Source organism: Zalophus californianus, chromosome 10 (assembly GCF_009762305.2).
Source record: "Zalophus californianus isolate mZalCal1 chromosome 10, mZalCal1.pri.v2, whole genome shotgun sequence".
Lineage (NCBI taxonomy): Eukaryota > Metazoa > Chordata > Mammalia > Carnivora > Otariidae > Zalophus > Zalophus californianus.
Window position 1 is genome coordinate 95,395,181 of NC_045604.1, and position 16,932 is coordinate 95,412,112.

Sequence of the window (16,932 nt, forward strand, 5' to 3'; positions counted from 1 at the left end):
CCCCCCTCACCTGGCAGTGCAGCACCCCTCACCAGCCCCAGCTCGTCTACCTCCCAGTCGCGGGGTGCTGAGGGTCTTCCTTGTCCTGCACACCTGGGACTCAGGCCCAGGGGAGCAGAGAGGGCCTGGCTAGGGCCACATGCAGCCCCGCGGCAGAGGAGAAGGACGCAGCAGACTCTGCTAATAAAAGCCGGCCCTGTGTTCCTCCTGAGAGCTGAGAGCTGACCTCCCTCCCTCCCTCCCCATCCCCATCCCCATCGTAGCAATCAAGGCGTTTCCAAACATACGCGGCAAGCGATAGCACGTCTCGCTGGCTATTAATTAAAAAAATAAGTAGGGAACAGTTGCTGTTCATTTGCTCAACTCCCTGCTCACAGAACCATTGCAGATTACCAGTGCTAATTAACAGAGGGCATGTGCACGCAGGGAATGCACCATTTTATGAGCGACTGATCCATGGCGACCAGCACTGCAGTCAGGGCCCAAAGGGGCCTCAGGAGGCCATTCCGCAGCATGGCTGTTTATTGATGGCATTCACGCAGCCTGGGACCAGGCAGCCTACCCACGAAGGAGGCAGCACTCAAATCAGCGAGGGGAAAAATGGCTCGAAGTGGACCCTTAGGGAGCGCATGGGGGGGCCAGGACGCATGACAGGGCCTTCCCCGGTGTCTGTACCTGCCTTAGTCTCCGTGACAGGATTGCCAGAGAGCTGGTGTCATCATGTCCTGTTTCCCAACCAGGCTGAGGAACGTCAGGTGGCTTGGCCAGGGTCCTTTGTTACTGACCGAATTCATTTGCTAGGGCGGCCGTAACCACGCACTGCAGATGGGGTGACCTAAGCCACAGAGATGTATTTTCTCACAGTTCTGTGGGCTGAAGTCCAAGATCAAGGTGTCAGCAGGTGTGGTTTCTGCCAAGGCCTCTCCTCCTGCCTTGCAGATGGCCGTCCTCCAGCTGTGTCCTCACGCAGTCTTTCTCTGAGCATGCACACCCCTGGTGTGTCTCTTGAACAGCTCTCCCGTTTTTGTAAGGACATGGGTCAGACTGGATTTGGGCCCACCCTCACGGCCTCCTTTTACCTTAGTTACCTCTTTAAAGTCCCTGTCTCCAAGTAATAGTTACATTCTGAGGCACTGGGGTTAGGGTGTTAGCATCTGAATTTTCGGGGGACATAATTTAGCCTGTAATACCTTCCCCAATTCACGAACGCGCGGGAATGGGGGAGAGAAGAGCACGTTCAGGCAGAATCTGATGCCTTTTAGACATTTTTTGTGATTTGCAGACTCTTACGGAAAATACTAACTCCTGGGGTTTCACAGTAACTATGTCTTTTTTTTTAAGATTTTATTTATTTGAGAGAGAGAGTGTGAGAGAGAGCACAAGCCGGTGGGGGGGCGGGCAGAGGGCGAGGGAGAAGCAGGCTCCCCCCTGAGCAGGGAGCCCAAAGCGGGGCTCGATCCCAGAACCCTGGGATCATGACCTGGGCCAAAGGCAGACGCTTAACTAACTGAGCCACCCAGGCGCCCCCAGTAACTATGTTTTAAGTCCTTTACAAATAGGAGCTCTTTTAATCTTGGTAATAACCATATGTAATGGGTGCTATTCCTACCCTCCTTGTACGGATGGGGAAACTGAGGCCCTGAGTGGCTAAATTAACTTGTTGCTTAGTGGTAAGCTGAATCCAGCCTATCTGTCCTGTTTTGATTCTTTGGCATTCTTTTTCTCTTCATTAAGGCCAAATCGAGAACAAAAGGCGGAGACATCAAAGATGCCGTCTATGTGACCTTGGAAATCCTGTCCAACTGGGGCCACGCGTCCCGGGTGGGGCTCACGGAAGTGGAGTTCTTTGACCTGCACAACACAAAGCTTTATGTGTCGCCCCATGACGTGAATATCCGGACCACGGACACACCCGGGGACCTGGGCCATCTGGTCAATCGGAACTTAGCTGTAAGTGGAGGCGGTACCGGAGTGAGACTTGCCCTTGTGTTTTGATGCATTTTCTCTGCCCACGATAGGCAGTGCTGCAAACGTAACTGTAGAAGCTTAGCACCATGCCTGGCTCTTCCAAAGGGCCCCCAAAACATCAGTTCTTATTGTATTTGTTATTGTTATTAGATTAAGAAGTAGATACTGTTCCCATTTAAAGACGAGGAAACAAGGAAGGGGAGCTTTAAAATCCTCAATTCTAGAGACCCACGTTCTGGTCTTGACTCTGTAGCCTTCGGGAACTTACCTGCCTTCTCTGAGAATCAGCTTCTCTGCCTCCTGTAAAATAGAATTGGAGGGCGGGGATAGTCCATAGGATTCTTGTTTGTCGGCAAAAGAAACGGGAGTCTGGCTCACTTCCACAAATTTCTAACAAAGGAACTTTGTTGCAAGTCTTTGGGTATCTGGTAGGTTGACTGCCCCGCAGGCCAGAAAGGGCAGCCCCCACGGTCATGTTGGGGGTCTAGGTGGCATCCAGGATGTGTGGGCACCAAGGGCATGGTCTTTTTTGGGGAATGGGAGGCAGTGGTTGTTCGTTGGGGGGGGTGGGAGGCAGTGGTGGTTCTTTGGTTTGCCATCCTGTCGCTCTGCTGGAGACCCACCATCCCAGGAGAGGAAGGGCTGCTGGCCAGCCTGGCTAGGAAGGTGGGCACCTTAATGCCGGTTACACTGAGATGCCGCAGTGGTGCAGGGAGGGAATTCTCCCTGGAGAAGTTCAGCGTTGTTACCAAAAGGAAGGCAGGGGAGATGCTAGATAGCTGAGAAACACCACCCATCCACAGGGTTAGACTGGGTAGTGACAGCCCTCTAAGATCAACAGCTCTGTGACCTTGAAAGAAACAGGTCCCATAGGTCATGGCTGCTGGGAGGCTCTGGACTTGCATTTCCTTCTCTGCTTCCTGCTTCAAGTCTGTAGGCGCCCATGTGTGTGCTGCAGGGGCTTAGAGCGGCCCTCACCATCCCACCCCACCCTTGTCCAGAGCAGTGGCATTCTGGAAGCCCGCTGTATACAGAACAGAGCCTACCAGGGCAATAAAAAGCATCATTGGATTTGATCAGGGCCAATTCTCAGGATGATTTTTCCTTTTCCTCTGTTCAGCAGAGGCTGGTGAGCTTTGCCACATGACAGCAGGGAGGAATGGGGCCCATGGTTCTGGTCGGGTCGGGGTTTTAAATTTGGGGCCCCGAGGTTGGGACAAGAGGCAGCCATCTCCCCCTGGGCTGCCAGATCTCTGGGCCCAGCCGTGTGCTGGCTGTATGCCCCCTGCCGCCCTGGCACGGGGTCTCCCCGATGGTCATCCTGTTACTGGGCCTGGGACCGCCAGCACATAACTGCCTCTCAGGACCACCCAGTCTCACTGGGGTCGATTGAAGACCCACAGCACACAGACCAGGGCCACAGACATCCCTCAGGTGATCCTCACAGGAACCTCGAGTTCCTCTCCACGTCTGCTAAATGGGAAACCACGTCTCAGGGAGGACAGGTGACTTGCCCCAGCCACACGGCCGTGGAGTCAGGGAGCTTGGCTGCAGTCTCACCAGGAGGTATCTGGAAGTGCAGTCAGGGTTTGAAAGAGAAGTCGCTTCAGTGGAAGAGAACGGGGGCTGCCAGAAGATGTGGGGGTGCCCCATGCTCGGTGCAAACCCTCCTCCTGTCTGTATCCACACCATCTCTCTTATTGGCCTTGCCCAGGCCCATGGCTTCAAGATGATTCCAAATGGATACACCAAGGCCCGCCTGCTTCTCTGAATTCCTGCCACTTCCTGCTCAACATCTCTCCTCGGATGCCTACTGGACACCTCAGACTTTGGAGATGTAAATCCTAAGGGTTCATTCCCTGGCCCCACCCACATCTCTCCCTCCTGCAACATTCCTGTGCCCAGTCAATGGCACTGTGGTCCTGTCTGCTGCCAAGCCCATCTCCTAAGAGTCTTTCTGAACTTCCCCAACCTCATCCTGCCACCTTCCAGGACCCCAGCAAGTCCTGCTGATTCTTCCAAATGGAGCCTGAGTCTGGCGCCTTCTCTCCATTTCCCTGGTGGCCCCCAAGTCTGATCAGTGCGCTGTTCCCTCTCGAGGGCACTATTAAATGGCCTCCTGTCTCATTGTCTTCTCTTCCGGCCCCTTCCGCTCCATTTTCTATTCTGGATCAAAAGTGATCTTTTACAGATGTCAGCCTGCACCCCTCCCCTACTTAAAACCCTGGCCATGACTTCCCAGTACACTTAGAAATAAAATCACATGCCCCCTATGGCCTGGGAAGTTGTGAACGGGCTTCCAGCTCCCTCTCTGCCTGCCTCTCACACCCCCTGCCTCACGTACCAGGCTCCAGCAGCCATGGGGCTTCCTTCTGCTACTCGGAAGCTCCAAGCTCATCTCACCTCTGGGCTCTGCCCAGAACATCTGTCCTCCAGAGTTTCATGTAGCTACCTGCCTTCTCATTCAGATTTCGGCCCAGATACCACTTCCTCAGCAAGCCCTTCCCTGACTGCAGTGTGGAGGAGTCCTGTCTCACGCCACCCCAGAAAATGTCATTTTCTTCAGGGCACTTCTCACATTAAGAAATGATCTTGTTGCCTGATCATTATCTGCCTCCCCTCCGTTAAGCTACACGTTCTTGTCTGTCCTAGCCATCCTATATCCCCAGCATGTAAATATACAGTATATTTTTTGCACTTTTTATTTGGAAGTCATCATAGAATCACAGGAAATTATAAAAAAATTGTGCAGAGTAGAGAAAAATAATAGAGGGAAATCAATGAAGGCAAAAGTTGGTTTTTTGAAAGGATCGACAAAGTTAGGTTGTTAACTAGGTTTCTTTTTTTTTTTAATTTTTTTATTGTTATGTTAATCACCGTACATCATTAGTTTTTGATGTAGTGTTCCATGCTTCATTGTTTGTGCATCACACCCAGTGCTCCACGCAGAACGTGCCCTCTTTAATACCCATCACCAGGCTAACCCATCCCCCCACCCTCTCCCCTCTAGAAACCTCAGTTTGTTGTTCAGAGTCCATCGCCTCTCATGGTTCGTCTCCCCCTCCGACTTACTCCCCTTCATTCTTCCCCTCCTGCTATCTTCTTCTTTTTTTTTCTTAACATATATTGCATTATTTGTTTCAGAAGTACTGATCTGTGATTCAACAGTCTTGCACAATTCACAGCGCTCACCGTAGCACATACCCTCCCCAATGTCTATCACCCAGCCACCCCACCCCTCCCACCCCCCACCACTCCAGCAACCCTGTTTGTTTCCTGAGATTAAGAATTCCTCATATCAGTGAGGTCATATGATACATGTCTTTCTCTGATTGACTTATTTCACTCAGCATAACACCCTCCAGTTCCATCCATGTCGTTGCAAATGGCAAGATTTCATTCCTTTGGATGGCTGCATAATATTCCATTGTGTATATATACCACCTCTTCTTTATCCATTCATCTGTCGATGGACACCTTGGCTCTTTCCACAGTTTGGCTATTGTGGACATTGCTGCTATAAACATTGGGGTGCATGACCCCTTTGGATCCCTACATTTGTATCTTTGGGGTAAATACCCAGTAGTGCAATTGCTGGATTGTATGGTAGCTCTATTTTCAACTGTTTAAGGAACCTCCATACTGTTTTCCAGAGTATTTGCACCAGCTTGCATTCCCACCAACAGTGTAGGAGGGTTCCCCTTTCTCCACATCCCCGCCAACATGTGTCGTTTCCTGACTTGTTAATTCTAGCCTATCCGACTGGTGTGAGGTGGTATCTCATTGAGCTTTTGATTTGGATTTCCCTGATGCCGAGCGATGTGGAGCACTTTTTCATGTGTCTGTTGGCCATTTGGATGTCTTCTTTGGAAAAATGTCTGTTCATGTCTTCTGCCCATTTCTTGATTGGATTATTTGTTCTTTGGGTGTTGAGTTTGATAAGTTCTTTACAGATTTTGGATACTAGCCCTTTATCGGATATGTCATTTGCAAATAGTTTCTCACATTCTGTTGGTTGTCTTTTGGTTTTGTGGACTGTTTCTTTTGCTGTGCAAAAGCTTTTTATCTTGATGAAATCCCAATAGTTCATTTTTGCCCTTGCTTCCCTTGCCTTTGGCGATGTTTCTAGGAAGAAGTTGCTGTGGCTGAGGTCGAAGAGGTTGCTACCTGTGTTCTCCTTTAGGATGTTGATGGACTCCTGTCTCACGTTTAGGTCTTTCAACCATTTGGAGTCTATTTTTGTGTGTGGTGTAAGGAAATGGTCCAGTTTCATTCTTCGGCACGTGGCTGTCCAATTTTCCCAACACCATTTGTTGAAGAGACTGTCTTTATTCCATTGGACATTCTTTCCTGCTTTGTCAAAGATGAGTTGACCATAGAGTTGAGGGTCCATTTCTGGGCTCTCGATTCTGTTCCATTGATCGATGTGTCTGTTTTTGTGCCAGTACCATACTGTCTTGATGATGACAGCTTTGTAATAGAGCTGGAAGTCTGGAATTGTGATGCCGCCAGCTTTGCTTTTCTTTTTCAATATTCCTCTGGCTATTCAGGGTCTCTTCTGGTTCCATACAAATTTTAGGATTATTTGTTCCATTTCTTTGAAAAAAGTGGATGGTATTTTGATGGGGATTGCATTGAATGTGTAGATTGCTCTAGGTAGCATTGACATCTTCACAATGTTTGTTCTTCCAATCCATGAGCATGGAACATTTTTCCATTTCTTTGTGTCTTCTTCAATTTCTTTCATGAGTGTTTTATAGTTTTCTGAGTACAGATCCTTTGCCTCTTTGGTTAAATTTATTCCTAGGTATCTTATGGTTTTGGGTGCAATTGTAAATGGGATCGACTCCTTGATTTGTCTCTCTTCTGTCTTGTTGTTGGTATATAGGAATGCCACTGATTTCTGTGCATTGATTTTATATCCTGCTACTTTACTGAATTCCTGTATGAGTTCTAGCAGTTTTGGGGTGGAGTCTTTTGGGTTTTCCACATACAGTATCATATCATCTGCAAAGAGTGAGAGTTTGACTTCTTCTTTGCCGATTTGGATGCCTTTGATTTCTTTTTGTTGTCTGATGGCTGTGGCTAGGACTTCTAATGCTCTGTTGAATAGCAGTGGTGATAGTGGACATCCCTGCTGCGTTCCTGACCTTAGGGGAGAAGCTCTCAGCTTTTCCCCATTGAGAATGATATTCGCTGTAGGTTTTTCTTTTTCTTTTTTTTTTTAAAGATTTATTTATTTATTTGAGAGAGAGAATGAGATAGAGAGAGAGAGCATGAGGAGGGGAGGGTAGAGGGAGAAGCAGAATCCCTGCTGAGCAGGGAGCCCGATGCAGGACTCGATCCCGGGACCCCAGGATCATGACCCGGGCCGAAGGTAGTCGCCTAACCAACTGAGCCACCCAGGTGCCCTCACTGTGGGTTTTTCATAGATGGCTTTTATGATCTTGAGGTATGTACCCTCTATCCCTATACTCTGAAGAGTTTTGATCAAGAAAGGATGCTGTACTTTGTCAAATGCTTTTTCTGTATCTATTGAGAGGATCATATGACTCTTGTTCTTTCTTTTGTTAATGTATTGTATCACGTTGATTGATTTGCGGATGTTGAACCAACCTTGCAGCCCAGGGATAATTCCCACTTGATCATGGTGAATAATCCTTTTAATGTACTGTTGGATCCTATTGGCTAGTATTTTGGTGAGAATTTTTGCATCCATGTTCATCAAGGATATTGCTCTATAATTCTCCTTTTTGATGGGGTCTTGGTCTGGTTTTGGGATCAAGGTAATGGTGGCCTCATAAAATGAGTTTGGAAGTTTTCCTTCCATTTCTATTTTTTGGAACAGTTTCAGGAGAATAGGTATTAATTCTTCTGTAAATGTTTGATAGAATTCCCCTGGGAAGCCATCTGGCCCTGGGATTTTTTTTGTTGGGACATTTTTGATGACTGCTTCTATTTCCTTAGTGGTTATAGGTCTGTTCAGGTTTTCTATTTCTTCCTGGTTCAATTTTGGTAGTTGATACATCTCTAGGAATGCACCTATTTCTTCCAGGTTATCTAATTTGCTGGCATAGAGTTGCTCATAATATGTTCTTATAATTGTTTGTATTTCTTTGGTGTTGATTGTGATCTCTCCTCTTTCATTCATGATTTTGTTGATTTGGGTCATTTCTCTTTTCTTTTTGATCAGTCTGGCCAGGGGTTTATCAATCTTGTTAATTCTTTCAAAGAACCAGCTCCTAGTTTCGTTGATCTGTTCTACTGTTCTTTTGGTTTCTATTTCATTGATTTCTGCTCTGATCTTTATTATTTCTCTTCTCCTGCTGGGTTTAGGCTTGATTTGCTGTTCTTTCTCTAGCTCCTTTAGGTGTAGGGTTAGGTTGTGTATTTGAGACCTTTCTTGTTTCTTGAGAAAGGCTTGTATTGCTATATACTTTCCTCTCAGGACTGCCTTTGCTGTATCCCAAAGAGTTTGAACAGTTGTATTTTCATTTTCATTGGTTTCCATGAACTTTTTTAATTCCTCTTTAATTTCCTGGTTGACCCATTCATTCTTTAGTAGGATGCTGTTTAGCCTCCATGTATTTCAGTTCTTTCCGACTTTCCTCTTGTGATTGAGTTCTAGGTTCAAAGCATTGTGGTCTGAAAATATGCAGGGAATAATCCCAATCTTTTGGTATCGGTTGAGACCTGATTTGTGACCTAGGATGTGATCAATTCTGGAGAATGTTCCATGGGCACTAGAGAAGAATGTGTATTCCGTTGCTTTAGGATGGAATGTTCTGAATATGTCTGTGAAGTCCATTTGGTCCAGTGTGTCATTGAAAGTCTTTATTTCCTTGTTGATCTTTTGCTTAGATGATCTGTCCATTTCAGTCAGGGGGGTGTTAAAGTCCCCCACTATTACTGTATTGTTGTCAATGTGTTCCTTTGCTTTTGTTATTAATTACCTTATAAAAGGGGCTGCTCCCATGTTAGGGGCATAGATATTTACAATTGTTAGATCTTCATGTTGGATAGACCCTTTAAGTAAGATATAGTGTCCTTCTTCATCTCTTATTACAGTCTTTGTTTTAAAATCTAATTTGTCTGATATAAGAATTGCCACCCCAGCTTTCTTTTGGTGTCCATGAGCATGGTAAATGGTTTTCCACCCCCTCACTTTCAATCTGGGGGTGTCTTTGGGTCTAAAATGAGTCTCTTGCAGACAGCATATGGATGGGTCTTGTTTTTTAATCCAATCTGATAGCCTGTGTCTTTTGATTGGGGCATTTAGCCCATTTACATTCAGGGTAACTATTGAAAGATAGGAATTTAGTGCCATTGTATTGCCTGTAAGGTGACTATGACTGTATATTGTCTGTGTTCCTTTCTGATCTATGCTGCTTTTAGGCTCTCTCTTTGCTTAGAGGACCCCTTTCAATATTTCTTGTAGGGCTGGTTTTGTGTTTGCAAATTCCTTTAGTTTTTGTTTGTCCTGGAAGCTTTTTACCTCTCCTTCTATTTTCAATGACAGCCTTGGTGGATATAGTATTCTTGGCTGCATATTTTTCTCGTTTAGTGCTCTAAAGATATCATGCCAGTCCCTTCTGGCCTGCCAGGTCTCTGTGGATAGGTCTGTTGCCAATCTAATGTTTCTACCATTGTAGGTTACATATCTCTTCTCCCGAGCTGCTTTCAGGATTTTCTCTTTGTCTCTGAGACTCGTAATTTTACTATTAGATGTCGGGGTGTTGACCTATTTTTATTGATTTTGAGAGGGGTTCTCTGTGCCTGCTGGATTTTGATGCCTGTTTCCTTCCCCACATTAGGGAAGTTCTCTGCTATAATTTGCTCCAATATACCTTCTGCCCCTCTCTGTCTTTCTTCTTCTTCTGGGATCCCAATTATTCTAATGTTGTTTCATCTTATCGTATCGCTTATCTCTCGAATTCTGCCCTCGTGATCCTGTAGTTGTTTATCTCTCTTTTCTCAGCCTCTTTATTTTCCAGCATTTGGTCTTCTATATCGCTGATTCTCTCTTCTGCCTCATTTATCCTAGCAGTTAGTGCCCCCATTTTTGATTGCACCTCATCAATAGCCTTTTTGATTTCGACTTGGTTAGATTTTAGTTCTTTTATTTCTCCAGAAAGGGTTTCTCTAATAACTTCCATGCTTTTTTCAAGCCCAGGTAGTATCTTTAAAGTCATGATTCTGAACTCTAGGTCCGACATCGTACTAATGTCCGTATTGAGTAGGTCCCTGGCAGATGGTACTACCTGTTGTTCTTTTTGCTGGGGTGATTTTTTTCGTCTTGTCATTTTGTCCAGAGGAGAACAGATAAGTGAGAGAACAAAATGCTAACAGCTTAACAACGTCCCCAGCAAATATACTCTATACAAATCAGAAAAGACCTGAACCCAGGGGAAAAGAAAGGGAAAGAAAGAAAGAGAAAGAGAAAAAAAAGAAAAAGAAAAAGATAAAAACAAACAAAAACAGAACAAAACAAAAAAAAAACAATATGATCAAATATGATCAGGCTAGTGCATAGATCAGTGCCACACACTAGATTTTGGGTGTATTTTGGTCTGTTAGAAGAAAGTGCCTCCTAAAATTTTAAAGGAAGAAAGACTTATATATGTACAAAATAAGGGTTGATACAATGAAGGGATGGAAGATGACTGTAAAGATGAAACTTATAAAAGGTTTTATAAACGGAATTGATAAGAAGTTGTTTGAAAGAAGAAAGAAGAAGATTTAAAAAAAAAAGAAAAAAGAAAAGAAAAAAAATGGGAGAGACTGTGATCAGGCAGGAGACTAGAACAAAGCCATACACTAGTGATTTATGGTATATTTTGATCTGTTAGAAGAAACTGTATATCAAAATTTTAAAGAGAGAAAAACTTACATATATATGCCAAAAATAAGGGTTACTACTATGAAGGGATAAAATAGCACTCTAAAAATGAAAAATAAAAAATTTTTTTTAAAAAAGGGATTGATAAGATGTTGGTTGAAAAAAGGAAAAAGAAAAATTCAAAATAAAAAAAACAAAAAAGTTTAAAAAATTGACTTTGAAAAACTAATGAATCATGGTAAAAAAGCCATGAATTCTATGTGCAGTATTCCCCTAGCGCTGGAGTTCTCCCGTTCTCCTTGATTGGTAAACTTGGTCTTGGCTTGCTGGCTGTTCGTGCTGATCTTCTGGGGGAGGGGCCCGTTGCCGTGGTTCCCAAATGTCTTTGCCTGAGGCAGAATCGCCCCACCCTTGTCAGTCCGGGCTAAGCAGGCTGCTTGGGTTTGCTCTCAGGAGCTTTTGTTTCCTTCAAGCTCTCGGTATAGCTTTGGAGGACCAGGGTGAAAATGGTGGCCTCCCACTCTCTGCCCAGAGGAGCTGAGAACTCGGGGCCCCGCTCCTCAGTGCGCCCCCAGAGAAAAGCAGTCACTCCCGTGTCCCCGGTCTCCGGCCGCACTCCGTGCTCACCCGGCCTGTGACCGAGTGTTTCTATCTCTGGCACCCGACCCCGTGTGGAGTCTCCAAACCCAGCAGATCCCTGCGGTGCACTCCCGCGCCGCTCCTCCTGGGGGAGGGAGGGGAGTCTCCCTGGCTCTGCCGCTTGTTGGGTCCCTGCTGGAGGCGTAGTGGCCCGACTGGGCCGCGGATCACAGTTTATGGCCACCCCGAGCTGCAAGCCCGCGCCTCGGCTCCATCTCTGCAGCCGGCTTCCCGGCTCCGATACCTGGGAGCTCTGCCGCACTCAGGCACCCCCGGTCTTTCTGTGACCCCAAGGGTCCTGAGTCCACACTGTCCCGCGAGGATTCCACCTCCTGCTCAGCCACTGCAGTGACGTCCCTCAGCGGAACCGACTTCTAAAAGTTCCAATTTTGTGCTCCGTGGCTCTATCATTTGCCAGAAGCAGCCGATGGAGGCCCCCTCCCCCGCCGTCTATCCTCCCGAATATCGCCTCGGATTCACTTCTCCGCACGTCCTACCTTCTAGTAGGTGGTCGCTTCTCTGTTCAGAGAGTTGTTGCTACTCTCTTCTTTGATCTCCTGTTGAGTTCGTAGGTGTTCAGAATGGTTTGATCCCTATTCAGCTGAATTCCTGAGACCAGACGAAATCCAGGTCTCCTACTCCTCCGCCATCTTGCTCCGCCCCCCTGTTAACTAGGTTTCGACAAGGAAAAAGAAGGAAGGATTCAAGTTACTGAAATCAGGAGTGAAAGAGGGGACTATCAACCTGACAGGGGAAAAATGATTACAAGGGAATATTCTGAACAATTTTATGCGAATAAATGAAGATATCTGAGATGAAATGGACAATGTCCTAGAAAGACACAAATCACCAAAACTGACTCGAGAGGAAATAGAACATGTGGCTAGACCTATAGCAAGTAAAGAGATTGGATTAATTAAAAACAACAACAACAACAACAACTTCCCACAAAGAAAAGCCGAAGACCAGATGGCTTCACTGGTGAATCATACCAAATATTTAAAGAATTAACACCAGTCCTTCACAAACTCTTTGAAAATATAGAAGGGGAGGGAACACTTCCAAATTCATTCTGTGAGGCCAGTATTACCCTGACAACAAAAACCAGACAAAGATATCACAAGAAAAGGAAACTATAGACCAACATCATCCCTTATGAATTAGATATAAAAATCCTTGACAAAACATTAGCAAACAAAACCTACCAGTTCATAGAAAGATTTATACATTGAAACCTAGTGGAGTTGATCCCAGGAATGTGTAGTTTGTTGTTCAATATACAAGAATCCGTCAATATAACACACCATGTTAATAAGATAGAGGGAAAAATAACCATGTGACTCTTGATACAGAAAAAGCATTTGATAGAATTCAACACCATTTTGTGATGGAAAACCATAAACAAACCAAGAATAGAAGGATACATTCTCAACCTGATAAAGGGCATCCATGAAAACCCAGAGCTAGCATCATGCTGGTAAAAGACTGAAAGCTTTCACCCTAAGATCAGGATCAAGACAAGGATGACTGCTTTCACCACTTCTGTCCAACCTTGTACTGGAGATTCTTCCCAGGATAGTTAGGCAAGAAAGTGAAATAAGAGGTTGGAAAGAAGAAGTAAAACTGTATTTGTGGGTGATATGATCTTATATATAGAAAACTCTAAAGAATCCACAAAAATTACTGATAAAGCTAAAATCAAGTTCAGCAAGTTTACAGGATAAAAGACCAATATGCAAAAAAAATCAGTTGTATTTCTATACCCTAGCAATGAACAATCTGAAAAGAAAATTAAGGGAAAAAATCTGTTTAAAATAGCATCAAAAAGAATAAGATACTTAAGGTAGCTCTATTTTTAACTTCTTGAGAAACCTCCATACTATTTTCCAGAGTAGCTGTACCAATTTAAATTAAAAAAAAAAAAGAGTAAGATACTTAAGAATAAATTTCACCAAATAAGTGAAAGACTTATACATTGAAAAGTACAAAATATTGTTGGTGGGAATTGAAGAAGACCCAAATGAATGAAAAGACATTCCATGTTCATGGATCGAAAGACTTAATACTGTTGATGTGGTGTTGCTCCCCAAATTATCTACAGATTCAATGCAATCCTATCAAGATTCCAGCTGCCTATTTTGTGGAAATTGAAAAGTTGACCTTAAAATATATATGGAAGTTTAAGCGACCCAGAATAGCTAAAACAATGTTGGAAAAGAACAAATTTGAAGACTCACACTTCGATTTCAAAACTTAACTACCAAGCTTCAGTAATCAAGACTGTGGTACTGGCATAGGGATAGACAGAGAGATCAATGGAATAGAATTGATAGAGAAATAGACTCTTATATCTACAGTCATTTGATTTTCAACAAGGATGCCAATACTACTGGATGGAGAAAAATGTCATTTTTTTAGCAAATGGTATTGGGACAACTGGATTTCTGCATGTAAAAGAATGAAGTTGGATTTGTACCCTAACATCGTCTACAAAAACTAGCTCAATGGATCAAAGACCTTAAAACTTTTAAAGTTTTAAGGCTGTAAAACTCTTAAAAGAAACATAGATATAAATCTTTGTAGCCTTGAGCTTTTCAGTGAGGTCTTAGATATGACATCCAAAGCACAGGCAACATAAGAAAAAATAGATAAATCAGACTTCATCAAAATTTAAAACACTTTTGCATCAAAGGACATTCATCAAGATAGTGAAAAGACAGCTTACAAAATGGGAGAAAATATTTGCAAATCATATATCTGATAAGGGTCTATCATCCAGAATACATAAAGAAAAGAACTCTTAAACTCAACAACAAAATGACCAACAACCTAATGAGAATATGGCCAAGGTATTCTGCATAGGCTTTCCTCCAAAGAAACACATACATGACCAAGAAGCACATGGAAAGATGCTTAACATCATTAGTCATCAGGGAAATGCAAATCAAAACCACAATGAGATATGATTTCACACCCACTAAGATGTTATCATTTGTGAAAAGAAAAGAGAAAATAACAATATTGGCAATCGTGGAAAAAGCATACCTTCCTGATGGGAACAGAAAAGTAAAATGGTACGGCCATTGTGGAACATAGTTTGGCTGTTTCTCCAAAAGTTAAATGTGGAGTTACCGCATGACCCAGCAATTCCATTCCTGGGTACAGACCCAAGGGAATTGAAAACATGTTCCCACAAAAACTTATGCACAGATGTTCATTGCAGTATCATTCATAATAGCTGCTGGGTGGCAACAACCCAAATGTCTACAGACTGATGGGCAGATAAAGAAAATGTGGTATAGCCACACAGTGGAATATTACTCAGCTCTGAAGAGGAACGAAGCACTGACACCTGCTACATCATTGATGAACCCTGAAAACAGGATGCTACGTGAAAGAAGCCAGACACAGAAGGCCACATATTGTATGATTCCATTCATATGCAGTGTCCAGAACAGTCCATTCATAGAGCCGGACGTAGATCAGTGGTTGCCAGAGGCTGGGGTAGGCAGGAATGGGGAATGACTGCTAAAAGATATGGGGTTCCTTTTTAGGGTGGTAAAAAAAAAAATATGCCGGAAAAAGATAGTGGTGATGATTGCACAGCCTTGGAATACACAAAAACACTGAATTGCACACTTTAAATGATGATTAAATTAAATGATGTGGTGATTTGATATATGTGAATTATATCTCAATTTTTTTAAAAAAAATATAGAGAGGTCCCATGTGTCCTTACCGGCTTCCCCCATCGCTGACATCCTATGTAACTGTAGTACATTATCAAAACCAGGATATTGACGTTAGTATAAGGTGCAGACCTTCGTACATGCATTTGTGTGCATATGTGAGTTCTATGCAATATTATCACATGTAGATTCATGTAACTATGACCACATCAAGATACACAGCAATGGTTCCATCACCACAAAGGGATTCCCTCACGCAGCCCTTTATAGCCACACCTCCCTACACCCGTCCCTAACATTGGCAACCACTGATCTGTTCTATGTATTTTTTGTCACTTCAGGAGTGCTATATAAATGGAATCATACCACATGTAACCTTTTTGAGACTGGCTTTTTTCCACTCGGTATAATGCCCTTGACATCCATCCAAATTGTTGCGTGTATCAGTAGCTTGTTGCTTTTGATTATGGTAATTTATTAAATTGGGGCTACTTCTGAGGGCAATCCAGCATCTGCCCGAGGGAGTGGATCAGTGTCAGGCTAATTCTGGAAGAGGAAAGCACCTTTGTTAGGAGTTAGAGACCTCCTACAAGAGACCTCCTCTGACCATCGTTCGAAAATGCCCTTCCATTGGCCATTAATAATTTCTCTCTTATTTTCTTTGTCCAATTTATCCCTGCCTGATGGGGTTTTTCCTTGGTAATTTTACTTGTTTGCTTCCCCAGCTCGTATAGAGCTGGGACCTGGTGGGCCAGGCTCCACCGCCCAGCCCTGTGTGTGGCTCAGCGCCTGCCTCACAGGAGGGTATTTATATTGGGCAAGTGGGTAACAGCTGCTGTTCATGCCTCCCCAGCCCCTGGTCCTTCCCGCGTCTGTGTGTGCTGGCACCGATACTTCTCTGATTTCGGATTGTCTTTCTGGCCTCCGGGGCCCACTTGGCCTCCCCTGAAGCAGGCCCAAACTGGTGCGGAATTGAGCCCCTAGGAGCCACCCTCAACCTACGCTGGTGGGAATTGGGGTGTGAATACCCCAGCTCCCTCATCCCAAGGGTGGCATTGCACTGAGGCATGTTCTGCTCTGGCCCCCACATTCTCTGGTGGCACCGAGCTCCAGATGCCACAGGAAGGGCTAGCTTGGTAACACACTGTCTATGGAATGTCTTTCCTCCCCTGGCCTTCCCACGCTCCAACTGGTGTTTCCTTTGATGTCTAAATAATCTCCTGACGCTCACATCCTTGCCTCGGGGTCTGCTTCCGGGGGAATCCACACTAAGACAGAATGAATTAATGAATTCAAACAGGTGTGAATCCTGACTCCACCGCTTAGGCAAGCCGCACCACTTTCCCCCTTGCTGAGCTGCAGTCTTCCTTCCGGGACATGGGTTACACAGTGCTAGTCCGCACCAGGGCTTTGAGAGGAGGTGCCCTGCTTCTCGTTCTGCCTTCTCTGCAATCGCAGAGATGGGCAGGCTCAGCGGACGCTCGGCCTGCTGGCCTGGTACCTGCGGCTTGCCCAGCGCGCCTTGGTCAGCCCTCAGCGGCTTCCCGTCAGCCTTTTTCTTAGAGACTCCGTCTGCTAATGAGGCCCTGAGTTACCCGCAGGTTAATGTTCTTTGACTTTGAACACCATGATTCCCACTTAGTCCTCCTGTTATCCCTCCTGCTGACAGAAATGTGATGGGAAATCAAGTACGGTCCCCTCGCCCGTGTCTAAGGGTCAGCCTTCAGATTCTTACTTTGTCAAGCAGCCACACTGACCCAATTTAGGCCCCGATTTGGGGAAGGAATGAGGGGCACC

At 44.8% G+C, this 16,932-nt stretch overlaps 1 protein-coding gene across 3 annotated transcripts in view; it reads left to right on the plus strand.

Annotated features, from left to right (window-relative positions):
• Nucleotides 1-16,932, plus strand: part of KATNIP (katanin interacting protein) — a 188,084-nt gene that overhangs the window by 118,814 nt on the left and 52,338 nt on the right. For all 3 annotated transcript variants that reach the window (XM_027609862.2, XM_027609860.2, XM_027609861.2), the window contains one exon: nt 1,735-1,950. In XM_027609862.2, coding sequence (XP_027465663.2) covers nt 1,735-1,950 — 216 coding nt within the window. The remainder of the gene's footprint in view (nt 1-1,734; nt 1,951-16,932) is intronic.